The sequence below is a fragment of the Corythoichthys intestinalis genome, chromosome 17 (genome assembly GCF_030265065.1).
Source record: "Corythoichthys intestinalis isolate RoL2023-P3 chromosome 17, ASM3026506v1, whole genome shotgun sequence".
NCBI classification, from domain to species: Eukaryota; Metazoa; Chordata; class Actinopteri; order Syngnathiformes; family Syngnathidae; genus Corythoichthys; species Corythoichthys intestinalis.
This window is the reverse complement of record NC_080411.1, coordinates 24223399-24251229: the sequence shown is the minus strand read 5'-3', so window position 1 is coordinate 24251229 and position 27831 is coordinate 24223399. Positions and strand designations below refer to the sequence as shown.

Below are 27831 nucleotides of genomic sequence, written 5' to 3'. Positions count from 1 at the left end.
CTTCTCAAAGAAAAAAAAAAAAAAAAAAAAGACTTGAACATAAGTCGTGATGGTCAGACAAGAGGTTCACTGCTGACCTCTTGTGGCCGAAATTCACAACTCGCTGGTCCATGATCTGCTTTGCCTGCTTCAACGGTACCAAAATCAGTACGTAGTAACATCATTTACTGGTCAAGCAGAAGTACTTTATACCAAATGAGTCCAATGAAGCAGGTCCAAAGAAATATTTTGCGTTTGACAATTACTCCACAGGTTTAAGGAAGTCATTCAATTCACCAATATAAATCCTAATAAAATTTCCACTCAATTAGGTACACCTGATCTTTCTAATGTCTAATTCCACATTTGCAGAGGTTTTAGTGGATCATATACTTGTTTTTTATTCTTATTAGGTAAAAGTGAACATTTCAATGAGGCCCACCTTGACCTAAGGCTGTACAGTATAGCAAATTTTTATCATTGCAGTCTACATAGAAAAGTTTTGAATTTGACTCATCGACTGCCATTGATGGCAATAAACATCCAATCTATTTGAACTGGGAGAATTGGCATGAGTTAAGCAATCTGGTCTTAGACAGTCAATCCTCATAAAAATAAAATAAAAAAACAGTCAGCGGAATACAGTACAGTATTACACATTAATTTTCCACAAAGTGTTAATTTATTTGGAATAAACAAAATTAGCCCTATGATGGAAAATCATGTGATCAGTGCCATGAAATGTGTCACACATACGCATACAAAGTATACAGCCAAGGATACCAGTGATATACATGTTGAGCAAGATTTGTTTGGATTTAGATTTGTTAATTATTGAATCCCCTGAGGTTGTTCCCAGGATACACAGGTGTCCACATTTGACAGACCCAAGAGGTGCGCTTCAAAGTTAGACGTGAGCGTATGTGCACACGTCTCGTGTGAAAAGGTCATGACTGAGGCGCCAGGCGTGGCAGCACAGGGAGAATGAGGTTACCAAATGATGAGTCCTGAGTGATGAAGAAGCCTGACGAGTGTGCGTGTGCATGCTGTGGGAGCAAAAAAAATACAATTCGACAAACTTCAGACTATTTCTGACATCTTGAACTTTTAACAAAAGCGCTTCATAACAATATTGTACCTGCAAGGCTGCTTTCTGCTGGGCGACGATATGCTGTTGCTCTGCACTATCCCGGAAGTCCTTCGTGTTGTGACGAGATATTGAGATGCTTAGGGAATTAATGTAAAATAGTCATCCATATGTGAAATTGCCTGTTTTTATCATATGTGAACTACACAAATTCATTAGAGCCACGACTGATACTTTTATATTGATATCCTTGAAATTTATATCACTTTTTTTTTTTTTTGTCCCAATTGAACGCTACCTGGCTCCTGGAGTGCTCACAGACTGATTCTGTATCAACCGCTTCCTCTCTTTCTCCAGCTCAGCCAATATTTGCACTCGGGCTTTGTTCTGAAAGACTGCTTTGGAATAATGGAACAGAAAAGAGGAAAAACAAATTAGCACCAGTAAGGCTGTAGTAGGACTCATTTTCAGTTTTAGTTTTATGGCCCAAATTATGCAAAGCTAGTTCAAACAATGTATGGGTAAATAGACAAGCTATGAGAACAATTAATCAAAGACTGTAGAACCAAAGCATAGGTTACACAATCACTTTTTAATAGTCATAGGAAGAATGCATGGAGCTTAAATTTCATCTAAACTTTATCACACATTATGTCATAATACACTTTTATTGCATCCTCCAGTGTTTTCGTAAGTAATTTGTGAAATAAATAATTCCACCAAAACAGACTGAGCAAAACATGCACATTTGAAGTAATTTCTCATTTTAAACATGACTGGATAACTTTAACATGAAGATGGCTCATTCAATGCAGTGATTTCAATCAGTGTTTAATGTAGAGGTTTGGTTTGGAGTTCTCTAAAAATGATTACGATTGGACAACTATTATTAACTGAGAGTGAAAAGGAATAATACGTAATTAAAGAAAGTGTGGGGATGGGGGGGGGGCAGAATTGGTGAATATTGTACATACTGATGTGCTAAGTCAACAAAGCACCAAAATTGCGGTAGTCCTGTACAACTTTATAGTTTCATTTTTTTGGTGAATTTCTTCGGACTCAAACGAAAAATATTATTTGCATAAGTTCCAAAATATTAGCAGGTGTATTGCTGCCAGCATAAAAATGTGTTCAATACAGTATTTGTATGTTCAAAGAGCACAAACGTCAAGATAGTAAACCTACGCCGCGGAGTTGGGCTATCGCACGACAAAGAACTACCACGCCAAAGACTACAACATAGTCATCGACTCGTGAAAGTAGTAAATTTACCTGGTCCTGAAGGATTAGCAGCCATACTGCCGACGTAAAAATGAAGAAAATTGATATATCTAACCTATATCACGTGAATTATGAGATTGTTACTCCTAATACGACCGGTGTTCACTTCTTCCTTGTGTGTAGTAATAGTCGTGGCTGCGGCTGCGGGGTGATTTCAGGACGTCCTGGTGAGGTATCCGCGACGATGCCTGTTCAAAATATGGAAAATAAAAGCAAAAATATGTGTTACGGGGGAAAAGGAAAATATATATTCGTACTACATAACTATTTTAAAACAAAAATGCCATAACGGCATCGCACAATAAATAAGCAATATTAATAGTTTTCTAAAAGACATGATTATATAACAGCCTGTGCTTTTGACCTCGTGTTTAACTATGCATAGATGCCTATTTACTGTAAATCTGTTAATTTTAAGATGTGTTGATTTTTAGGCAAAGGACTCCCTTGCTTGCTTTTTTCGTACTCGATGTTTACTTCCGGGTTTTCCGTGAGTTAACCTCCGCAGCTGCGCTGTAGGGGTCAGCTGACTATTACGACCAAATAGCGGCTCGGAATATCGTTTTTTTTTTTTTTTTTTTTAACAAGACGGCGTACAGAAAACCAATTCGCCAGACCGTGAAAGCTCCAATAGCCGCTGAAACTGGACAGCTCCTAGCTTCGACTTCCAGGCGAGACGCCGCGCCTGCCGCACAATGAGCATCGGCGCCCAGCGAGGCCTGGCCAGCTCGGGGCAGAAACACATCGCAGAGATTCTCCACCCGCTGTCCGCCGCGGACGAGCCGCTGTCTCCGGGGCCAGATGTCGGCGTCCCCGCTGGAGGCGACAAGGTAGGCTGGACCCTGGCTTTACTCAAGCGTTGTCAAAACAAAATAAAACAAAACAATTTTGTAACCTGTTGTTTGTACTGATAGCAGCGATGATCACAAAACTTAAAGACGATAATCACCGAGTAAAACAAACGCCTCCTTTCAGCCCTTTAAAAGGTTCAACACCCTGCTTAAAATGGATAAGATTTATTAAAGAAGACAAACTCTTGTTGAAGCTAACAAATAACTTCACTAAAACTGTGCCGCTTTAAATAGCAGATAATTATCAGCACGTTTTGATGTCATCGATAAAATGCAGTCTTGTGTCTGTGTACGGGAGTAAGTCCTTAAGTAGTTTTGGGTCGTTCCCATTTCACCCCCAAAAACTGTCAATTTTCTTCTAAGGATTTTGTAGAATTTTTGCCCTCCATTTACACATACACACCAACAGTAAAATATGTAATCTTGCTGACAGGTAGACTTTTTAGTGTTCAAATTTCCATCATATCATCAGAAAAATGTAACTCAGCAACATACACCTAACATTCAGTCAGCTATCCAACTGTATTTTTTTAACTGGAATATTTCTAATTTCTGAAACATTTTTTATATGTATATCAAGTGACATTTCACGATCATAGAGTGGACGTGCTCATTTCTGACTATGTCCACCAGTTTTAACCTCAGTTGAAGAAATACTAAATGTAGTAAAGTAATATCACAAAATTCATTATGACAGAGTTTCCAGTACGATTAAAAACACCTTTTTTTAGGGATAGATGAACCAGGGCCTAAAAGGTGGAATAGATGTTGTCAGTCAGGGCACATATAGACATTAATAATTAATACAATTTTACATTATACCACGGCAGTGACCAAATCAAATTCCATGACTGTATCACAATATGGGAACGACTTTCATCTTATTAAATTTTTAGTCAAGAAACCCAGATCTTGAGCGTGCTTTGTCTGAGCATGACTCCTTTGCAATGAGTGAGTGACTTGCATGTTCGTTCACTGCAATGCAATGATGCAACCCAATGCAATTATGTGATCTGTGATCACTAGTTAGGCTTTAAAGCGCAGTGTAGAAATGTTGTCCTAACCAAGATCGAGCTTGGCCTCTCGTGATGAGACCGGGAAGGCGAGTGAGTGCATTTGATGGCGTGGGAGAGATCTGAAACAAATTGCACTACACATACTTTGGCTTTAAAAAGAAAATGTGAGACGAATACAGTGTAACCTCTGTAATCGACCTCCTGATTTTAAAATCACTCTTCTCCATGGAAAATAATGGAAATAATCAGTCGCAGGTTAAACTGTCCAAATAATCGAACCTTCTGTAAATTCACTGGCAATTTATTTTTGGGTAAGCAAACCACTGGAATGTTTTTGACCTTCTTCAATGACTTGCTGTTTCAGCTAATTTGTACTGATTAGCCGGAGCAAGCAGCTGCTTTATGTCACAATACGTTCCATTTTAGGTTCTAAGTTTGTGCTTTTCCTCCATACCATTATCTGCCATTGGTCAACTTGGTTGTAAACATATTTAGACCATATTTAATTTTCTCTATGCTTTTGCAGTAGTTCAATTTTACAGTGTTTTTTCCCCTCCTGTTTCTTACATACTTTTAAACATAGTACATTACCAACCACTGTATGTCAATTATGTCAAATTCTCAGTTGATTTTTGCATCTTTGCAAATCAGATACATGTTAGATTTTTATCAACACCAGAATGAGGCCCAATTACATCGGAAAAGATCCAAGAGCATGTTTTTTGTTTTAGTACTGAAATCATTATGGATATTCAAATACTCATGATTAGTTATTTATTAATCATGTGCACAGTAAAAACAAGAAAGATTAAAAAAAGAAAAAGAAAAAACAACAACAACAATGAATACAATAAAATACTCGCATTTCAAAAGTCAGTTAAAAATGTTTGAGTTTGGTAGTAAAGCAAAAAGGTACATTTTATTGTTCCAGTAATTCACATAGGCCGCTGTTCAAATATGACCGCTTACTGAGCTATTGCTCTAGGTATGAGCACGTCAAGTATTATCAAGGTTACAAAAATATTGTACTGTGTGGTTCACAGATCTAGATTATATGGTCTTTGTTTGAAAGTTAATTTTTAAATTAAGCTTTGGCTTCTCCCGTCTGCCCATTTCTTTTCGGGTTGAATTAAATGTAAACACATATGAATGCAGTATGTTTGTTTGGATTTGTCATGCCTGAAGGGAAAATAAAGAAATCAAATCAAAGTCTTGTGGCCTTAGGCCAGGGGTAGCCAACGTCGGTCCTTGAGGGCCCCTATCCAGCTTGTTTTCCATGTCTCCATCCTCCAACACACCTGACTCAAATAATCAGGATTGTTATGCAGGGCTTACTGATTAGCTGATCATTTGATTCAGGTGTTTTAAAGGAGGGAGACATGGAAAACAAGCTGGATAGGGGCCCTCGAGGACCGGAGTTGGCTACCTCTGCCTTAGGCTAAAAGTTTTTTTTTTTTTTAGTCATCGTTTTTTTTTTTTTTTTTTTTTTTTTTCCCTGGCCACAAAACTCCTGTAGCATCTGCCAGATGGAAAAAGTGTAAAATCCCACAAATCTAGAGCAAAAAATTGGATTTGTCGCTTGAACCATGCCTAATTCCATGCATGTTTCCGGCCTTACAGAGAATATAACACAAGCATGTCCGTCTACTACAATAAGGACTGTACCTGTAAAAGAGGATTTCCTTTTAAGAAGCTTTTGCCATTAGGGGTGGGAACCTCTTGGTACCTCACGATATGATATGCGATACTAAGCTCATGATAACGATGATCTCACGAGACAGCAATACAATGATTATCGATACAGTGGTCAGGAAATCATTCTGGGATATTTTACAAAACTTAATAAATAGAAAAACAAGCTATCGTCGTACTTCTGCAATTTTAACTGGGAGGGCAACAAAACAACAAAAGTTTTCCTTTGGTATACAATCTACAGTGCAAACATTTGATTTATTCTTGCTGCATTGTCCATCATTCAATTCAGTGTCAATGGTGTGTCACATGATGGGTGGTTTAAGCACGTAGCTGTGACCTCAACAAGAGCTTCATTCACAGGGACAAACAACTGCATCAATCTGTCACTTCTTTGTTTGTGAGGGCCGCTTTATTTATTTATTTTTTTAAATCTCTACCTTCAGGAAGGAGGGCTATCCAATGGCACGCCGGCGGACACGCCGAGTCCCGCCTCGGCATCTTCACTATTCAACAGGCTGCAGCTGGACGATGACATCGAGTCAGACCCACGGGACTATTACAGCTCCACAGAAATGCGTGACCTGTTTGTCACAGTGGATGATCCAAAGAAGCATGTCTCCACCATGGAGACCTACATCACCTATAGAGTGTCCACCAAGGTTTGCTTACAGCCTTTGTCATGGGTGTTGCATATATCCATCAATTTTCTATAGTGTCCTCCAAGTCAGACTTTAGTGATGGATGAGGAGGGCTGCACCTTGGGTAGACTGCAAACGATTCAATTTTGTTGAAGCAATATACAGAAGAACTTGAAACAAAGTGTTCTATGGCAAAATGTGGTATGGAAAATGTCTTTAATGACTTGATATTATTGGCGACGTGGTGATAGTTCCTTCAAAGTCAGCATGCAAAGCAGAGAAGTGAGAGTCTAAAGAATGGGGAATTTGGGCAGACGACTTGTTAGGTTTTGAATTACACATGTAGCAGACCAGGGAACGCCAGTATTACTTATTGATTAATTCACAGAGAACTTGACAGGAAACTTACAGTTCGTGGTCTGAAAATAATAATGCCAAGTTAGCGTCTTCACGCAATAGGAGTTTTGACACTTTTTGTGTTATCGACAAAGCGTCATATAGGGCTTGTAACTGTGACTGGTAAAATGTGATTTGCTGACAGGCTGTGATTGGCTGTCAAGGTACACTGTGACTTTCACTGTGAAGTTCAGCATGTACCCAGTTTTCTGCCCGTCATCAGCTGGGATAGGCTTCAGAAACCCCACGAGCCACGAGCCTTGTGAGGATGAGCGGTTCAGATAATGGATAGATGATAAATATTGTGTATGAATTATATATTCCAAAAATTTGATATCATTACAATTTTGTAGACATACTTAAAAATGACAGGTCAATTTTGAATGAATGCAAGTCGGACGAAACATTCAAAACATTTCACAAAATATATTATTTTAGAGAGGGACTTAGGACATGCTTTGGATCATTTATCAGTCTTTGTTTTCATATGCCGCAAATATTAAACACGTTTAATCTATAAACAGGACAGCTATATCTTCATGACTACGTAAGCAGGTCACATTGCATCAGAATGTGGTAAACTAAGCCGTTTGCTTGGCTGAAAGAACACATTAATTTCATTTCGGGGAAGCGTTTTCCCCGGCAATCCTCGTGAAAAATTATCCAGGGATAAATCCGATCACTTTGATTTGCCACTGTGATGCTTTGCTTGTATTCACTTACTCTTAGTGGTGATTGAGAGTGCAATGAAAGAGTCAGAGGGGCTCTGCCATGCACTGCCTGGTAGTGGCATGGTGATTGTTGCTATGTGCTCTTGGGTGCTCAGTGCGAATGGCCTTATACAAATATCACAGTCAAATATGAAGGCATAGTGTTAATTAAAACAGCATATGTGAGGCTCTTTAACAGTGGCATGTAAGCAAGATTGCAACTGGGGTCTGTACTCTTCTACATCTATGAATGGAAGTCAACACTCCAAAACATTCCTAATCCTTAAAATTATTCATGAAATAAAAAGTTAGAATAGATTCTGCATTTCTTGTTCACCGTAGGAGTGTAAATAACCAATTTTATGATGATACAACATCCATTCTTCAGACAGCGATATGAATATGATTTTTGCCGAAATTACAAACTCAACCTCAAGTCATTGACATCTACTCAGTTACATTTACTTAAGTAACTTTGAGAAAAAAGTACTTCTAAGACTAGTTTGCCTTAGCCATACTTTTTACTTGAGTAGATTTGTGAAGAAACACTACTCTTACTCCGCTACTTTGGGCTACACTAGTCGTTACATTTTTCCTCTTTAATCTACATACTAGATTACTTTTTTTTTCTTGCCAGAAACGCCAACAGTGACTATAAGTTTGACCATTGAAACGTCGCAGCAATAATCACGACTCCATTATACCAATCAGACTTAAGCTTGCTTTTCTACGATCATGCCGGCCTGTTTAATCACGTGGCATCTTTAAAGCACTGTAAAAAAATAAACTATTTGACCATAGAGCGCTGCAGTCAACATTACGCGAAAGCGCGGATTTTAATCTCCCAGGTTTATTTTGGCACCGAGTGACCACGGAAAACCGGAGATATGATTCTTTTAGTTTAAAATGTTTTCTCCACTAGACGGCAGTCATGCTCTTTGGACGAATAATGCTTCATTTCTGTAGATTTTTTTTCTCTCGCTAGAATTCAGTGATTTTTTTTGTATTTCATTAGCTTAATGTGGTTGTTTAATAGGTTATAGGGCAGTATCATATTAAGTTCATATAGATAAACTATGATTAAAAAAAACATTGTTTAAAAAGAAAAACAAACATCATAAGCAGTTACTCACAATGTTAATCATTACTTGAGTATTCCTTTCACCAAATACTTTTTTATTTGTACTTGAGTACATTTTTTGGATAACTTCTTTTATTTGAATAATATTAAGAAACGCTAATCTTATTTGAGTAAAATTTTTGGCTACTCTACCCACCTCTGACAATCTGTACACATTTAACACAATTGGGTCCTTTTTCACCTAAAGGAAAAAAAAAAACAATTTTATTATTATATTATATTATGATCGTTTCGTTATTGTATTTCATTCTAATGAAAACCTTTTTTTTTTTTTTTTTTTAAACACATCTAAAAGAAAAATCAATGTTTTTACATTGATCGATTTCTATTCGATTTTGCTAAACCAATTAATGTATTGATCCAAATCGACTATTTCACCCCTACTTCACAGCCCTTTTTGCGTGTTTAAAAAAAAAAAAAAAATTATTAGGAAAAAATTATGTATGACTCTTGTCTGCTGAAAATAACGTTAAGCTCTTTGGCCATTATTCTCTGCCTATGACCAGAAGAATGTTTCACTCTCTACTTTCAATGTAGAAGCTATTTAAGATCTTGGATTCCTTTAAAGAATTTTTTCATATTAAAATTTTACCCAGCTAACAATGTCAATGTCGTGTGTGTGTATTCTTTTAAGACAACGCGGATTGAGTTTGACCTTCCAGAATATTGTGTGCGGCGCCGCTATCAAGACTTCGACTGGCTTAGGATCAAACTGGAGGACAGCCAACCCACCCACCTAATCCCTGTAAGTGACCACAAGGACCACACTGATTATCGCACCTGAATCAACTTCGATCACTTTTCTTTCAGCCTTTACCAGAGAAGTTCGTAATGAAGGGTGTGGTGGATCGCTTTTCGGAAGAGTTTGTTGAAACGCGAATGAAAGCCTTGGACAAATTCCTGAAGCGTGTTGCAGACCACCCAGTCCTATCTTTCAATCCACAGCTCAACGCTTTTCTGTCTGCTAAGGTGAGACGACTCTCAGGCAGGAAACATTTTAATTCAACAAAAAGCCAACATAAGTTGCCAACCCTAATAAATCACTTTGACAAGCTTATGGAGGGGTACCACAGAGGTGACTCTCAAATAAATAGCATTTTCTCACCACAAGTATACAAACAGCCTTTCTCTGAATGCTGTATTCATCCATCACATTAGTCAAGACAATCGGTCTCTTATCACATGCTCGGATGTAATTATTTAGGTCATGCGGCTCATCGTCACATTGCATGGTACTAGGCCAACATCTCTCATGGGTCAGAGAGTACAATGCATAATAAACTGAAGGGAAACCGTATTCATTTAGCATAGGAGACATTACTGTATTAAATTGTTGGATTAAAAATGGATACCGTGGCTGATACAGTTTAATAGAATTCTGAACTTGTTGTGCATCTGCAGGACTTGAACAAACGTCAGGGTCTGGCGCTGCTCACCAAAGTGGGCGAGTCGGTAAAGTACGTAGCCGGAGGTTACAAGCTGCGGGTGAGGCCGCAGGAGTTTTGTGCCATGGGCGAGTACCTGGACACCTTCAGCCAGAAACTGGGCACGATTGACCGCATTGCTCAGAGGATCCTCAAAGAGCAGTCAGGTAACAAAATAATGGTGGTTGCTGATCACCAAAGGTCAGGTTTCCACCAAGTGCATTAATTCATGTTTGCTTTGGGTTGATTTACAATACGGAGAAATTCAAGGCAGTGCAAGCAATATGTAGCACATTTAACTAAACACTTACATGGCGCTACGGAGTGAAATTATTATTTCACTGGAACCGAGCAACAGGCATTTAAGCAGAATGTTTTGACAGTGCTTTGATTAGAAGGATGAGATAAAAGTAAGATTTAGCTCCAGCAAGATGAGCTGTATTTTCAGTGGCTGTAAAGAGAACAAACCTTACTAGTTACGACTTTAAACACACATTTGATGTTGTGAAACAGGAAGAGACACAAAGATAACACAACCTCTTCTCTTTTTTTATTTTTTATTTTTAAACACAATCTATGCCAGCCATTCATTAATAAGACAACCTTTCAAGGCCCACAGAGAATTAGGGTTATCAGCATTAGAGTAATCAGAACTGGAATACAGTGGTACCTCTACTTATCAATTTAATTAGTTCTGGAAGTAGTCTCATAACCTGAAAATTTCATAGAGACGCAAATGCCTTAATCCGTTCCAAGCACTACTGAAACACCAAAATAAAATTTATAATCGGGGTAAAACCAGAATAAAATAACAGCCAAACACATTTTAATCATTCCTTATACCTAACCGGCAATACCTGTAACGAAGTAGATAATATAACATAATGCAGATGAAAAAAGATAAATATATGGCGGAAAAAACTCAGGTGACTTGAAGTTCCGGTCTGAGACCCCCGATTTGGCCAAATTTCTAAATTTTGGATATGCACGTGTGATAAATCATTGGAAAGCTTAAAATCTCAATTTTTCTGGGGGAAGAAATTTTTTTTGAACATGAGGGTATTTTAAAAAAGATTTTATTTTATTTATTTATTTATTTATTTAAGTTTAAAATATGCAAGTGAATAATTTGTTAAAGTTTTTAAAAATTTAAACTAAATATTAGACATCAATTAATGATTCAAAGCTAAAAATGACGGACATTTCGAATAATAAATACTTTTTATGGCTGGGTTGGAAAAAAAAAAAGCGGTTGCGCGACATCTGTAAACAAAGGTCTCCAGGGTAAAACGGACAAAATTGAAAATAGTTCAGGGGCTTAATGCATCAAATAATGTGTGTCACAATTATTAGCACCCCTGGTGTTAATACTTTGTACAACACCCTTTTGCCTTCAAAACAAGGTCTGGGGACTGAGATGGGCATGGGAGGAGCTTGATTTTGTGTCTGGTGAACCATTTCTGTGTAGATTTGGCCATATGTTTAGGGTCATTGTCTTGCTGAAAGACCCAGTGACGACCCATCTTCAGCTTTCGGGCAGAGGGCAACAGATTTTGATTTAAAATGTCCTGGTATTTCAATGCATTCATGAAGCCATGCACCAAGCCAAGGTTCCCAGGGCCTTTGGAAGCGAAACAGCCTTTGGAAGCGAAACAGCCCCACGGCATCACTGACCCACCCCCATACTTCACAGTGGGTATGAGGTGCTTTTCAGCATGCGCATCTTTCGTGGCACGCCAGACCCACTTAGAGTGTTTGTTGCCAAAAAGCTCAATCTTGGTCTCATCTGACCAAAGCACACGGTCCCAGGCTTCAACTGGGACCGTGTGCTTTGGTTAAATTAAAATCTGTTGCCCTCTGCCCGAAAGCTGAAGATGGGTCGTCACTGGGTCTTTCAGGAAGACAGTGACCCTAAACATATGGCCAAATCTACACAGAAATGGTTCACCAGACACAAAATCAAGCTCCTCCCATGGCCATCTCAGTCCCCAGACCTTGTTTTGTTGGCAAAAGGGGGTTGTACAAAGTATTAACACCAGGGGTGCTAATAATTGTGACACACATTATTTGATGTCAAATAATTATTTCTTCATGTGGGATTTTTTCCCCCACTGAATAAATGCACTTGTATTGAAGGTTGGATTTTTCTCTTTTTTTTCCATTAAGGTCCCATATTATTTGAATTAAAAAAATATATATATATTAGAAGCTAAAAAACACATCTTAACCAGGGGTGCCAATAATTATGGAGGGCACTGTATTCATTGCGTCTTTTAGTATTTCGGATTTTGCATGTAATGTATTGGAGGGTCGATGGCTAAACGCGAAAGAATCAACAGCTGATGCTGAAAAAAAAAAACTGCTGATGCAGGAAGAAAATACAGAACAAGACAATCTGAAACTCCACCACAGAGGCAACAATGCCTCACTGCAGATGCAGCGCATCGTAGCGACCAACTACAACATAGGATTTCTGTCCCATGCTGTCTTTCTGTAGCAACTAGCGTTTTCATTAACACATACAATCTTTTTATGGTTTTCTAAATATTTTTATAGTAATAATATATTTTTATGGGCACAGTTATATTTGTTAGGATGCATGTTGGCCTGAGGAATAGTAATATAATTGTTATTATTTTATTATGATTATTTCAAATTTGATGGGAAAACAGTTATTCACCTATTTCAGATCATTGTAATGTGCGGGTTGAAGTAAAGTCACCACACCAATCCCAGTGAAAACATTAAATTTGCGTATAAAATGTGTGTTCAATGGCATGGAACGTCTACATTTCAAAAGACTTAAACATTATTTCTGCACTGATTGAATTAACATGATGCTCATTGTCCACCAAGAAATTATGTTTGAAGCAAATCTATTTCTACACTACTTATGCTCTCCTCTCACTCATTAGAGTACTTGGCTGAGCTGCGGGAGTATGGCACAGTGTACTCCAGCTGGACGGGCTCAGAAGAGGAGCTGCAGCGCCCCCTGGAGGGTGTGGCGAGCTCCGTTTCGACGTGTTGTGGGGCAATGGATGAGCTGGTTGAAAACATGGGCCAAGACTTCCTGCCTGTACTCAGAGAATATATGCTCTACATCGAGTCCATGAAGGTGAGACCGATTACGACGATTACAACTGTTTTGTGAATAATGGCTATTAAACATGATATCACAAGTTTAATGGTGTGTATCAAAGTCCACATCTATTGGATTCGCAGAATGTTTTGAAGAAGCGCGATCAGACTCAGGCGGAGTACGAGGGACGCCTGGAAGCTGCCATACTTCGCAAACAGGAGGACAGAACACCTGTAAGCACCATCTATGTTGCGCCTTGTTGCTAACCCCAACCTTTGTGGCCGCACCTTCTGTCATTTTTCTGGAGTGAGTAAGCATTAGTCGGCACCAATGTTACAAAGTGGCTGCTCTCCTGTATGCTGTAGTATGTAGGAGGACCCTTGTAGCGGTAGTCCTTTTGTCTCTCCCACTAGATGCCATCTGAGGTGGAGCGCTGCCAGGACAAGGTAGAGTGTTTCAATGCTGACTTGAAGGCTGACTGGGAGCGCTGGCAGAGCAACAAGCGACAGGACTTTAAGCAGCTTCTCAGTGGCATGGCTGACAAAAACATCAATTACTATGAGAAGGTACTCTGCATAGTCCTTATCTTTTTATTGTAACACACTGTGATACAATGTACTATGCCATGTCACAAAGCACAGACACCCCTCACATTTTGTTTAAATGGCAGGGGTAAATTCAAAATATATACCGTAATTTTCGGACTATGAACCGCTACTTTTCACCTTCATTTTGATTCCTGGGGCTTATAGTCCAGTGCTGCTTATTTGTTGATTTATTTGGGTTAGTAGGTAACACTTTATTTGACAGCGGCCTCTTAGGACTGTCATAAGACCGTCATAATTATGACATAACACTATCATGGGCATTGGTGAATGCTTATGACAGATGTCATTAAGTGTCGTCCGGCAAATTATGTAACTAACTCCATTTATGTCCAGGTAGGGTCTTTTACATCCAGTCAAAATTTAGATAATTTGCCGGATAACACTAAAGGGCATCTGTTATAAGCATTCATTAACGCTCATGATAGTGTCATGTCATAATAATAATTGTCTAATGTGCCACTTTCAAATAAATGTTACGAAATACCAGGACTAGCAATTAATGGAACAACTGGAACAGTAACTGAAGAAACTTTCAAATAAATGTTACCAAATACCAGGACTAGCAATTAATGAAACAACTGGAACAGTAACTGAAGAAATAATTAGCACAGAACATAAATTTCGATTGTTATTTACATCTGGAGTGCTGCAATGCATGCTAGGAGGCATGTTGGACATCAACAGTGTTGATAGCAGTTAGCAGCAGAGGTTTACAGTCTCCACCAATTGGAGCAGTGATGGCCAAATGAAGCTTCTTGAAGCAATGAAGCTTTGCAGCCAATTGGTTCAAAGCTTCATGGTGGTTTATTTGGTCTTATGACAGTCGCTGTAAAATAAAGTGTTACTGGTTAATACCTTTTGGTGTAAATATCCCATAATAGAGTGAGGACAGCTGCAGCTCATAGTCCAATGCGGTTTACCTATGAACATATGCCGTTTTCGTGTCAAATTTGGTGGGCGGCGGCTTATGGTCAGGTACGCCTATACAATACGGTGCTATTCCCTTTCTATTCTGATTCTGCCTGTGAAATATCAGGCAGTCTAAACAGAACATTTTCATTAGACATGAGAAAAAGCAATGAGGACATGCGCTTGCGTAATGTTAAAGTGAAGGAAAAATATAGTGGCTTACAGTGTGAAAAGTAAAGTATTCTTGAGGTAGTACTTACTGTAAAATGTTCTAGAACAGGGGTGTCAAACTGATTCCACAAAGAGCTGCAGTAGGTCCTGGTCTTTCTTCCAACAGATCGAGCACAGACAGTTCAGCCAATGAGGTTTATGCTAAAACAAGCAGCACCTGACTGCAGTCAACTGATCACACTTGTAAGACACCAGTATGTGAAAAGGTATTCATCTCGTTTGGTTGAAATGAAATCCAGCACCCACTGCGGCCTTTTGAGGACCGGTTTGACCCCCCCGCTCTAGAACCACTGTTTTAAAGGATGCATACTTCATGGTTCAACAACAAATTCAGATTGATTACTCTCAAGTGGCACAATTTGTCTCACAGTGGAGAAGAAAACACCTTTAAACAATTTCTTGATTTGTCAGATTGTACGAGTAACTTCATAGTGTCATAAATCATTGTGTTTTCCCCCACGTCTCTGCAGTGCCAAGCAGCATGGGAGTCGCTCATAAGTGTCCTGCAGGACAAACAGACTGATGACCAAACGAGCGAGACGGACTGAAGCATCTTGTCCATTACACAATTTTTCACACCATGGACTGAGTGGGCATTAGGGCCCCCAAATGAAGGACTGTGTCTCCACTGTCCTAAGTTGACTGTCAAAATTGGAATGCAGCAGACACATTCCATGTATGTGACCACTGGTCAAAGAGCAACTATCTTCTTGCCTACATTCTTTTTCATGTTGTTGCTCTTTTTCTTCTTTACATCAATTAACAGTCGCCAATGCTGCTTATTTAATCACATGCTGACGAGGTGTGTTTCATCTTTTTTTCCTCATCTGTGTGATACAAGGGTGCTATTTTTTCCCCCTTGCTCACACTAAGCCCAGTTAACAAGCTCCGATAAAGCTACAAACTCCTTTTCTAATACATGTTTAAGATTGCTTTATCAAATGTGTTTTCGTCCATCCGCTCATGTCAGATCACTTTGAAAATCCAAACTTGTCACGGAAAGCATTGTGCAAACAGTTCAGCCATGTCCATTTGCCATCTGATACCCATCTGGTTGACATTCTTCAGCCATCAATCTCTCTTTCGGTTAGGCTGGGAGTAAATCAATCTCAACAATTAGAACACTTTTCTTATCAGAAAATCGGCTCGCAAAAGAGAAATGGTACAGCATCATTCACAGATGGCACCTTTGTTTTTGTTGTTGTTGTTTTTTAAGGTGCTATGAAATATTATAGCGAGTGACTTCAAAGTTATAGCGGACCACATTTTGGACTCAAATCCATCCAAAAAAGTGAAAGAAGAGGCTAGCGCTACACTAGAAGCTAGGCATTATCACTTCCTTTAGCAATTCTGGTTGTGATGTCACGACCAGAATTGCTCGGGGGGGGGGGGGGGGGTCCCTGATGCATTGTTTTGGCTGGGATAACTATTAAATTTTAAAAACAGCCAGATTTGAGTGCAAAATGTAAATAACATTGGTGCATTCATTTATTTTATTTTTTAAATGAAATGTTACCATTTCATAGCACCTTTAAAATGTTTGCTTTGAAGGAAAATATCCACCTGTCTTATCTCAATGTCACGCAAGGCAGATGAACAGTAGCAGTGTGAATGAAAAGGAAAAAACACCCTGCAGTAAATGCGTACATCATCTTAATAAAATATTAATTCCTGTTGCATCAAAATATGGAATATTGGATGAAACCTCAAGGTAAAAAAGGGATTATCTATCTCTGATTCGTCTTGCAAGTCATTTGCTTTCATTTTGTCGTAATTCTGATTAGCTTGGTTACAAACAACCTTAGTTCATTTTAGAAATAACAATTTGACAGTGGCATTCAAAAGGGTGCGTTATCTTTGTAAAGGTACATCGTTGTCATACAGATGTAGTAAGTTTTACTCAACATGATTTACTCAACATGATTCAAACCAACATTACGTTTATTTGCTTTCAAATAGATGGCTGCCTTGTTTTGTTGATTTATGGTAAAGTTTTGCAAGGTTGTTACCTTTTCAAATACATGTGATATCTAATGGGGATCATATTTTTTTAAGTACGACTATACAGCTGATAAAGTAGTCAATTGCCTGGTGCAGTCCTGTTCAGAGGCATATTAAAATAAAAGCACAAGAAGTATGAGGGAATAATTTCAGGTCCCTAGTTGGCCTGCATTCAAAGAAATGTTCAGCTGGATTCCGGCTCCAAACGAATGATGTACTTTTTTTTTTTTTTTTTTTTTTTTTTTTTAATTAAAAGATGCTCTTCTTTTGTGTCATTTATCCCCGCTGAGAAGTTGTCATTTGGGTCCGTTTAATGTGAAAATGAAACTACTAAGGGACACATTGTCAATGACAATACTATTTGTAAGCTAACGTACTGAAATTGAACCTCAACATCATTGATTCTAGTTTTTTTATAGCTTCATGTTAGATTTTGCCTGCTGACTTATTGCTGCACTACACGATTCCTCCCGCTTGAAACTTTTTTTCTTAAAAAGGTCTTTGGCAAAAGTGATCATTTTTTATGTGATTTTACTTTGTTTTGATAATATATGAGGGCGAAGATGGATGCCAAGGTATATTCTGTACAAATTTTTTGGGGTATTTTTCTGTTTAATTGTGCAAATTTATTAATAATTGCCAAACCCAAATGTATAAGTCATTTATTTCATGGCATCACTGAAGAATGTTTTTTTTTTCAATGCTAAGTGTTAATAACTTGAGTTCTGCTCTGTCTGTTGCACCCTGATGTTTACATTTTACTTTTGGTCCATACTGTACACTTGAACATCTTGTAATAACATAAAAGTCTGTATATTGATGTTTTGATGCAATTATCTTTACCTCAAATTATTTTGGTATATATTGAACCAATAAAATAAATTGATTTGATATTTATCCACTCAGATTTTATGGATTTATTCATCCTGTTTACAATGGAAATGTACTTTTAAATAACAATGAAATGTTTATGATACAATATTTAGTATTGCACAAGTTATAAGTCACGTCAGCTCGGGCACAGATTTTTTTTTTCATGTCTTGGTGTGTTGTCGACAGGTTTACATCCATTCTTAAATTTAAAAGATAGCTTTATGATGGCTTACATTTGCACACCTGCTTGTTTCCTTCTCTGTTGTGTTGATTTTAGCTTTTTAAAACGTGTGCTTTAGTTCTCCTTGTCCACACGGTTTCTCTCAGGCGTAACCTCTGTCTCCACAGGGCGTATGGAGCGAGACCAGATGAATCCCACGACACTGCAATGAGGAACATATTTTTTGAGTACATTTATCTAGACTGGATTAACCTTTAATGCGTTATACCTTTTAGAGTTTAATCTTTATTTAATCTCTAAAGGTTAAAGTTTTATCCCAGAGTGTCTAAACTGAAAATCTGGCTACCTTACATGTGGTGATTTTGAAATAAAAATCTGTTTTATATGAGCAGATAACGCGTAATGAACCTGATGGGTATCATTCCGAGAACTGCCAGTATGCTCGAGAGCATGAAGACAAAGCCTGGGGACCAGCCTAGTGTTCTCTGGTAGAGTTTAGTGAAGGCGGGGATGTATGCCAGAGCAGCAAACCTCAGAGCCAGCTGGAGCGCGGTCAGGGTGATGCCTGAAGAGAACACAGGAGGACGCTAAAATACATGAAAGCTTGTTTGGAGTTTCAAAAAGCAAAATACTGTACTTAATGTAGTTTCTCACCCCATAATGATGTTGGAACTTGTTGTGAGAGCAGCGATCTGATTGTAGGCAATGGAATGAGAGCAAAGAGACTCAGCGACCGAGCTGTGAAGAAAATCAACATCATGCTCAGTGTTCTTTTCTTGTGTTGTGTCTTAACTTAAAAAAAAAAAAAAAAAATCTTGAATTTGGCTTTCCTAAAATCAAAAGATACTCTTCTTCATATATAGAAAACTGTGACCAAGCCAGAAAGCTTATAACAGCTTACCAAGGTAGAACATGTAGGATGTGGTGACAAAAGACATGAGGTAGATTCCAGAGGCGAATGACAGCATGCCAATTAGGATGAGTGTTACTTCGCTCACACAGCGACGGAAAACAATGGCGCCAAGGAAACTGCTGAGGAAGATCACAAAGCCTGCCATATTCCCGTAACCCACCTAGAGGAAATTTTCGCCAAGGGATACAGTTCAGTTAATTTTGGTATGGTTTGGAAGAGTGAAATTGGGAAATGTTGTTTCCGTAACTATGGAGTGGCAGTTGTTGATATGGGCAGCCACTTAGGGTGTAATTCTGGATCTACATATTAATTTGTTACACACAATCGGATAAAAATTGATAAAATGCAAAATATCGATTAATATAGTCATCTTTTAGATGTGCGATTTTATGAAAATAATGGTTTTCATTAAAATGTTGTTTCGGCAACAAAATTGTCAAAAACAACAAAATTTGTTATTTTATTGCTTTATGTAAAATGTAACTTAAATGTGTACATGATGTATTAAATCGATCAAAGGCCCTTCAATCGAATCGAATCTTGGAGTTTTCCTAATATCGTATCGTTGTCCAAAGAATCTATATATCCTCTATAAATTGGTAATTTATACTCCTAGCGCCTACGAGATAAAAACACTTGATACACCAACGCTGTAGCAGCCCAGGTAACTGACGTGTGTTTTCGGTGGTGGTTTTATTGGAAGGGTTTCATTCCCATCAAAGGCAATGCACCAAGGGCGTAGGTTTGGTCTCAACATTGGTAGGGGTGATATGGCGTAACCTGAATGTACACTTTTTGCTGGGGACGGGACATTCATATTAATACAAAATAAAACTATTGACTTATACTAACTTTCAGTGTATTGGTTCAGCCTGCACCGTTCAATTCAAACCTTTGTTTTCAAAAACTACTAAAGAAACATTTTGAAAACTTCCAGAAAAAAATGTCCAGATTTTATGAGCAAATTTAAATTGCATTATTTGAACATAACTTAAATTATATTAATATACTCAATAAATACAAGCTTGTTCATCATCTCTTAACCATCCAAGAATGGAAAAAATAAACATTTGTCTTACGACCATTCAACATTGTCTACATAGAGAAATTAAATATAACTGAAAAAAACTTCTTTGTCAGGGAATAGAAAAAATAGATAAAAATGGAGCCGTTCTTCAGGTAACACACTACTGCTTTTGTCCACAAGCATAGCCAAACTTCGGACTTCCAGTACCAAAATTAAAAGTGTGTTCCCCATTTCCACAACATTGACATCTTTTTACACTTTTTACAGTGGCTGCTGCTGGCTGAAAAAAACCTTTTAATATCCCTAATATTTCTAATATCTAATGTGTGTGTGTGTGTGTTCAGATCATCAGCCAATCAAATATGCGTTGAGGAAAAAATGGACCGGCACATTCAGCAAGTGAAAAGAGGTACATGTAAGTCGGAACATAATGAAAATAATTTGCTTAATAATGGTGGGGTCAATTACAACCATTAAAACATATGGGAAGGCAATCTTAATGACCTATCTAACTGAAATCATTATATAACGCAAATAAGGTTGCTTAAAAGTTGGTGGGGACAATTTGAGCATCCTGAAAAGTTGGGAGTGTTTTGTCACTACGGTCCCTAACCCTAACTTGCTCATTTCTCTCCTGATTTAAATGAGATTTCGTTCTTATGTCAAATGTAAAAAAAACAAAACAAAAAAAAAGTCACCTGCATGGCAGTCCAGTGCAGTGGCTCTTTCAACACAAAGATGCCCAGGATCTCGACAGCGCCTCCCACTGAGGAACCGTATAAGATAGCAGCGGAGAACAGCAAAATCACGATAACCATGTTTCTCCTTGTTGAGATATCCACAGAGATGCTGTTGGATGACTGGGGGAGGAGGCGACTGCTGCTGTCATCGGGCTCACCTAATACTTGCCTTACCTTTACAAAGTCAAAAAAAGTTAAATATTAGGTGACAAAAAGTACTCAGTCATGTTATGAGAAGTTGGCGAAGTGATAGTCTAGTATTTGTGTGGAATACGTAAATGTCTCAGAAAGACTCAGACCTGCAGCAGCACGGTGGCGTGAATGAGGCTCAGGAGATGAAGAAGAGCGCAAATGCAGAGCAGGACTGTGCCGTATCCAACACTAGAGCTGTATAGCAGGAAAACATGCCCCGACAGGAGACTGCCTAGCAGACCCGCCACTCCATACATCAGCTCCACCCTCATCATTACCTGTACCACACATTGTCAGTTAATAAACTCTGGCTTCCTCGCACATCCCAAAAACATGCATGGTAGGCTAATTGAACACTCCAAATTGTCCGTAGGTGTGAGTGTGTGCGTGGATGGTTTTCTGTCTCCATGTGCCCTGTGACTGGCTGGCAACCATCTCAGGGTGTACCCTGCTTTCTGCCCAAAGTCAGCTGGGATAGGCTCCAGCACCCCTGCCACCCTCGTAAGGATAAGCTGTTCAAAAGATCAATGAATGCATAAATGAATGTTTTTTCATTGTAGATGGTACATTCATTTCTATATTGTTTTTTTCTTTCTGACTGGATAAGATTTGTGCCGCTATCAGCTTCTCTGAAGCAAGGTTATAAACAGATTATACAGCTGCTGTAAAATTCCACTTTCCTTTGAGCCACTTAATGGGTGAACATGGAGGCCTGCCTATTCGTATCGGAAATAACAAAAACTGTATAGTGTATGCGTTGAGAGTTTGGAGGAGATCTTATTGTGGGCGCCTGGGGCTCCTGTCCTCCCTGGCCAGCTTTTAATTATTCTTTCCTTAATAAATGTATTTATCTTAGGTGCTTTCTTTTTGTTCCGGAATTGTGTGTTGTCATGTCCTGTTCATTAAGAGAATAAAGCCCCTTTCACAAACATATCCCGATAAACTCCCGTGTAAGGTGACGCAGGATTTACTCGCGTCATTACTTTCACGCATGGAGAGATATCATGGGAATGACGCGGGTTGGACACTTTCACTGACTTGTCTCGTGTTGCCCACTCGGCGCTCTGTGTGCGGAGAGGGCTGCTGGCGCGATTTTATCATCATTTTTTATCGGCATCGGCTGTCCCATCCTGTTGGTCAGATCGTGTTTTGTTGCAGAGTAGGAGCATTCCCGACGTCGTACCTGCAGCCAATTCAAGCTCATCAAGATTGTATTTAAGCACAGGCAATCCAAGAGAAGGGTGCCGAGATATTGACTTGCTGGGCGCCATTCGACACTTAGTAATCTCGAATTTTGTGCATTTGCCAGCTTGTTCGACCGCCACCCTTGTTTTGAAATCCCCTACGGTGTTCTGGTATTTGTTTTGTTGTCTTATTGGCTCTGGATACCGCTTAATAAAATCAACAAATAATAAATTCATATTGATTAGCAACATTAACTGATGAGGACAATATGCCAAACAATTTGACTGAAAAAAACAAAACTGAATAGAAGAAAAACAACAGTGGCATTGGACAGAGGGACAGCTTCTTATTTTTGCTGCTTGCAGTATCAGCTCCTTTGCAATGGTGTGGGGTTATTTTGCATTGAGCATGCTAACAGTGCTTGCTGGTTAACTGATGTAACACTGACAAAGCGAGACGATTGTTGGCAATATTCGACACGTTTTCGCTGAAAAACAATCAAGCGGGTTATCAATGAGATTGGGGTCTAATGTCTTTAAGTGACGTCTTAAATGATTTGGCCTCCCGCTGTCCGCGACACAGACACAGTAAACTGGTCTTTCCTCATCTCCCACTGTATTAAAAGTCAAAGCCAAACGGCCCGAAAACAGCGCATTCTCGGCGGCCCGGGGAAAACCGGAGGTGAGGGTGGTCATCGTGATGATCCCAAGCCGAAAATGGCACTTCTCGGGCAGACACATGAGAACCGAAGAAGACAGTGGGTCGCTGCATGAGCCCGGCCGGAAAACGGCGCACAGCTCTTCATATTGCATTGCTGCGTGTCTCTTGCTTGGTACAAAAATACTGCGCACACGCTGATAATGAGAGCGCCACTGCCACCCACTGAGTGGATGTGCAAGTACACTCTATTCTAGTACAGCAAAAAAAAATAAAATAAAATAAAATGTTCCCTGAGGTCAGATGCGCCAGTCCCGGCATCACTCTGCGCCTCCCTTAGCCTACTTACAAAGACTGGCAAACTGAGTTCGGAGGTGGACATTTGAAATTAACACCGTTTGGTCGAGCCAGGTCGTGGATCTGCACAGCACGCTCATGTTTTTCTATCATTTCCATATTAATTTCAATGGCAAGCGTCACCTTTTTTTCACCACCTGCACTAACCTTCTTGGAACCCGTGTTGATTTCTCCCACAAGAAAATCCACCTTGAGTCCGTCTTGTGGCAAAACAAAGAAACTGTGGCACTGTCATAAATCGTCGTATTTCGAGCATGTTGCTGTATGTAGAAACAAATGGCGAGTCAAATTTTACATCGGATGTCGAAAAGATTTTGTGTCAAAACGATCGTATGTCGAGGGACCACTATATGAATACAATGTGGTCATGGTGAGTGAACCAGTTTCCCAAACAGAGGTATTCAAGCAATCTGATTAACATCTAGTTTTAATATCCCAGTATACATACCTGTCAACCCAAGGCCGTTGGCAATCTTACAAATAGTGACGAATGCCCTTACAAATTGGTGACTAATCTTACAACGTTGTATATAGCGTGCAATATGAAACAAAAATAAAACTCAATTTTTAAAATAATATGAATTTATTGGTAATATTGTAACATATAACCCGGAGCAATCAAAGAACAATCAATATCTACAGTTACATCATGATTACTAAAATTAAAATTGACTTTTGTTATACTAGTATGTAGCACTTTTGGCAATTTCTATCATGTCTTGATGGCTGCACTTCATGGCACTTCAGCCCGCAATTCAGTTTGACTTGAAGGTAGTTCGTCAGTGTGTCCAATTATAAATAAATATGGTCAAGTGATAAAATTAACTCACCGATGCTATCTTTGAGTCAGAGAACATTTCTTTTGCTAATTCTGAGAAGTGATCAGCAATAGTTGCAGGCAAATTGTGTTCGGCAACAAATTGACAGAATAAAATCTCTGCTTTCGTCACTTTTCATTCTGTAGACTTTATCTTTATGACCAGTGTTGTTAATCTTACTTTTAAAAAGTAATTAATTAGTTACAAATTACTTCTCCCAAAAAGTAATCGAGTTATCAACTTAGTTACCTGAATTTAAGAGAAAAAACATGGTAACCTTTGCTATTTTTGGAAGTCATTTATTTATAATTTCATTTCGACGTGAAAGTTTTAAAACTGTTTCATCATTTAAAGATAGATTCAAGTCAAGATTTTGCCGATTTAGATAAAAAGTTACTTAGGTTCGCTTAGGAAGGTTCACTACAACAGAGCCTTTCTGAAAAGCGTACTGTTCTAAAATGTCGGCTGTTTACTAACGCCACCGAGTCTGTCATTTCGCATGTAGTTCTATATGCATGAGATATCTAGGCGTAGGTTGTAGGCTGTCGGCTGCAGTCAGGAAAAATTGGAGCCAGCTAGCCTAGCATCAAGTTTGCAACAGCGTCACAAGAAACACTTCACTCTCAGTGTCTCTGACTTTTCTCCCGTCATTCAACCAACGAAGTAACGCACATTGTCTCGTTGCCGAAACGGTGACAAAATCCGAACGGAGAAAAAAAACGTAATGCACGAAAAATGTACAGATTTTGAAAGTACGGCGTACACATTTAAAAATCAGTGCTCACTTGTACAAATTACGCCGAAACTGTACAACTTTACAGGTATGAGTATATATCGCAAACCCCCAAAAGTCGCAATGTCAGTTTTTTTCCAATATCGTTCAGCCCTAATGTAGGTACAAATTATTGTGACGTCAAGGGAGGACCCCCTGAAATAGGCTCTCTTACCTGGGAGCGAGTTTCCGTTGTGGAACCGAGCGACACCAACGTCATGACGCCGGGCCAGTAAGCGCAGAACCCACCGGAAATACCGAAGAAAACTGCTGCCGCGAACATCACTTGAATGGGCAGCTTTAAAACAACCACCAGGAGGAGGGCGACGCTAGACAGCAGGTACCCGCACAGGGGCACCGCGACGGGGGCTCTTCTCCAGCCCTTGTCACCCGCCTTGGCCAGGAGGACGGCGGGCACAATTGGTGTCAACTGGATTATGAGGTTGTTGACCATGTAAAAGTCAGACATGGCTCTCTGCTGGTCGTCCTCCCTGGAAACATGAGCGTCGGTGAGGGGGTAGGTGGCGTTGGCGCACCGGTCCTTGACCACCATGAGCAACGCGGTGTCAAACAAAGACGTGCCCAGCTGCGCGAGTACGACGAGCGGCTCGACTCGGCGGACCACCACCAAGAAAGTGTTTAGGCACCTGCTTGACGATGCCATGCTAAGGATTCATTTAAGTTGATGTGACTAAAAGGGTGAATTTGAAGGAATGAAGCGTTTACAGAGACAGCAAGCAAGATAAAATGCAGAAGTTTGTTAAGTCAAATTCCACTTCCTCCTTCTGTTACACCACTAGTTTAATCAACATTTCTGCTTTCAAGTGCAATTTATCAATTCGTTAAAACTTATATAAACTTTATCTAAAGCTTACGGAATTTAATTGGAGGTCTTTATTAAAATATCTTAACGTTTTAAATGTTCAATTATAGAACAGCAAATAAGAAGTACCCCTCTCACACATAAGCAGCCCACTGAACTGTGCGCTAAACTTATTGACAATGACTATTAAAATAAAACAAAAATAAATACATTTTTAGAAGCCTGACGGTTATGGTTTGGTTCCTGCAATTGTACCCAATGAAGGGACATGTGTATCCATATATGTAAAACATGGAAGAACACTAGATATTGGATTCCTACTTTAAATAATTATACAGTTTTTAGACTGCCCGGAAGGAGGGCTCAAGGTCTAACTTGTTTTGTTCTTCTTGTACTTGATAAGGAAACTAACATTGATACTCCTCTGTTATATGTGGACATATCTGAATCGAATTTATTAGTTTTATTCTAGGAATGTAACTGCATCGATCCTCAGAGACGGATTCAATTTCCCCCCCCCCAGGGTTGATTAATTCATTGCAGACTTGTTGTTGCCTGTAGGTTCCGAGTACGCATGTGCCGCTATGATATTCAGACGGTACGATAATATCACAGTTTCGAGTGAAGGAGAAAAGATATCGTCATCGCACACACCATATAATTGTTTGCATTAGTCTTAAAACATATATAGTCTAACACATACATATGGTACAGGTTTTCGTAGGCACCGTCTAACTGTTTGCATTCGTCTAACACACGTAATATAATTAATCAGGAAATAGTATCATTTTCATATTTACGGTAGGACTACACTACTAATATAAAATAAATAGCACACCATAGTTTAATGAGAAGAAATAGAAGTGATACACAATGCCGTCTTATCACAAGATTGACGCACAAACTCGTGTAATCAGCTCTCCCAGCAAACTCCAAGGACAAAGCGCCTTGTCCTAAAACAAGTACAACCAGCCCGGAGAGCAAAGTTGATAGCGGGCGTCCCAATCCGCGCACGAACCTAAGCCGCCCAAAACCGGCCACAGAGGGGATGGCCCAAAAGCAACGCCCAGAAACGCCTTCGACAAGGCCCGCCTCAGCAAAGACTTTAAAAAGACTGGACACTGAGATAACACAGATTTTTTCTGCTCGGAAACATATAGCCTTGTTTTGGATCCAGAATTGTCCCTCCGTCGTCTGTTTTTGCCTTGTTTTTACCATTGTCGACGAATAAATTGTCAACCTGTTTTCGGTGAGTGTTCTTCAAGCTTTTGAAGTACAAAGGGTTAAAATAAGAGGACGCGTGAGATTCGGCCTTCCCGGCGGGCGCACGCGGGGCAGCGTCAGCCAAGCGGCACTTGTTTTGGTTGGTGCTGTCCGCGGGTGCGTCTGGGCCGGGGGGGCGAATTTCAACACGAGGTATCACGGTATTTATTCACGGTACTCACAGCTCTAAAATGTGTTACTTTGAGATACCTGGTTTTAAATTCTTTTCCATTGAACAGGATTTTTATTTTTCGAAACATATTAGCAATTTAGAACATAAGTATAATGTTAGGTTAAAATACATTTAAAAAATAACAAAATATTCAAAATAAAATTAAAATGCAGTCCTTTAGGCAAGCCTAAATCCACAGCCACAGCTCAACATTATTACCATCAGAACAAAAATTGAATTATTTTCCATATAAAAAAAACAAAAAACAAAACACGTATGACTTGTATCATGTTCATGTTATACACACACTTTCTCAACACAGACAGTTACCAGAGAGGGAAAAAAACATGTTTTACAACCACTAGACACACTAAACACTGTGCAGCTAACTTTCGTAGGTGGTGGGAAACGTTCATGACACTGTTTACTAACTTTTAATTTGGTCTAAATGTGAAATCATATTGGAGGTATTGCCTCCTTGGCAGCCACCCTCCGCAACATGTTTTACATGTCGGTTGGCCCTCCTCTAAGCCACAGCCGTCTTTAACTTTTCTGTCCCATACCAAAGATTTAGTTTTCTTCGATGGGGGAAAAAAGTTCAGGAATTTTCACCTCCAGCCATCGTGTAGCACAGCTCAGACTCACTGACACTGTGCAACAACTGGTGGGGGAGGGTTGAGCCTTACAGCTGCTAGCAAGGGATTTCTCCATGCATTTTTCTGACACAAAAAATAGCTAATACCTTAGGGACGAAATGACAGAAATTTTATGCGGTTTTGAAACCTTGACATTTTCATACGACGGTATACCTT

The 27831-nt window shown here is 39.2% G+C and overlaps 3 protein-coding genes across 9 annotated transcripts; 1 reads left to right on the top strand and 2 right to left on the bottom strand.

The window, feature by feature from the left end:
- Positions 1–8: 8 nt before the first annotated feature.
- On the bottom strand, positions 9–3417 carry inip (ints3 and nabp interacting protein). 4 transcript variants are annotated; one of them, XM_057818106.1, is made up of 5 exons: positions 2965–3417; positions 2339–2535; positions 1365–1461; positions 1118–1177; positions 9–1025 (listed from the first exon to the last, which is right to left on the bottom strand). In XM_057818106.1, the coding sequence occupies exons 2-5, from the start codon at positions 2361–2363 to the stop codon at positions 887–889; spliced, it is 321 nt and encodes a 106-aa protein (XP_057674089.1). In that variant the 5' UTR covers positions 2364–2535; positions 2965–3417; the 3' UTR covers positions 9–886. The 4 variants fall into 4 exon arrangements, with proteins under 4 accessions (XP_057674089.1, XP_057674088.1, XP_057674091.1 ...); XM_057818105.1 differs by having other exon boundaries at positions 19–1025; positions 1365–1464; positions 2965–3217; XM_057818108.1 differs by having other exon boundaries at positions 28–1025; positions 1118–1205; positions 2965–3188.
- Positions 2831–17953, top strand: snx30 (sorting nexin family member 30). Of its 4 annotated transcripts, none has more exons than XM_057818101.1 (9): positions 2835–3177; positions 6353–6568; positions 9429–9539; positions 9605–9763; positions 10196–10385; positions 13134–13333; positions 13441–13530; positions 13711–13863; positions 15516–17953. In XM_057818101.1, exons 1-9 carry the CDS (start codon positions 3043–3045, stop codon positions 15591–15593), a joined length of 1332 nt encoding a protein of 443 aa, XP_057674084.1. In that variant the 5' UTR covers positions 2835–3042; the 3' UTR covers positions 15594–17953. The 4 variants fall into 4 exon arrangements, with proteins under 4 accessions (XP_057674085.1, XP_057674086.1, XP_057674084.1 ...); XM_057818104.1 differs by lacking the exon at positions 2835–3177 and adding an exon at positions 4364–4525; XM_057818102.1 differs by lacking the exon at positions 15516–17953 and having other exon boundaries at positions 2831–3177; positions 13441–13603; positions 13711–13855.
- On the bottom strand, positions 16448–25980 carry LOC130905082 (thymic stromal cotransporter homolog). The gene is made up of 7 exons (XM_057818100.1): positions 24937–25980; positions 21080–21250; positions 20739–20954; positions 19002–19173; positions 18755–18838; positions 18509–18665; positions 16448–18302 (listed from the first exon to the last, which is right to left on the bottom strand). Exons 1-7 carry the CDS (start codon positions 25423–25425, stop codon positions 18215–18217), a joined length of 1377 nt encoding a protein of 458 aa, XP_057674083.1. The 5' UTR covers positions 25426–25980; the 3' UTR covers positions 16448–18214.
- Between the last annotated feature and the right edge of the window lie 1851 nt (positions 25981–27831).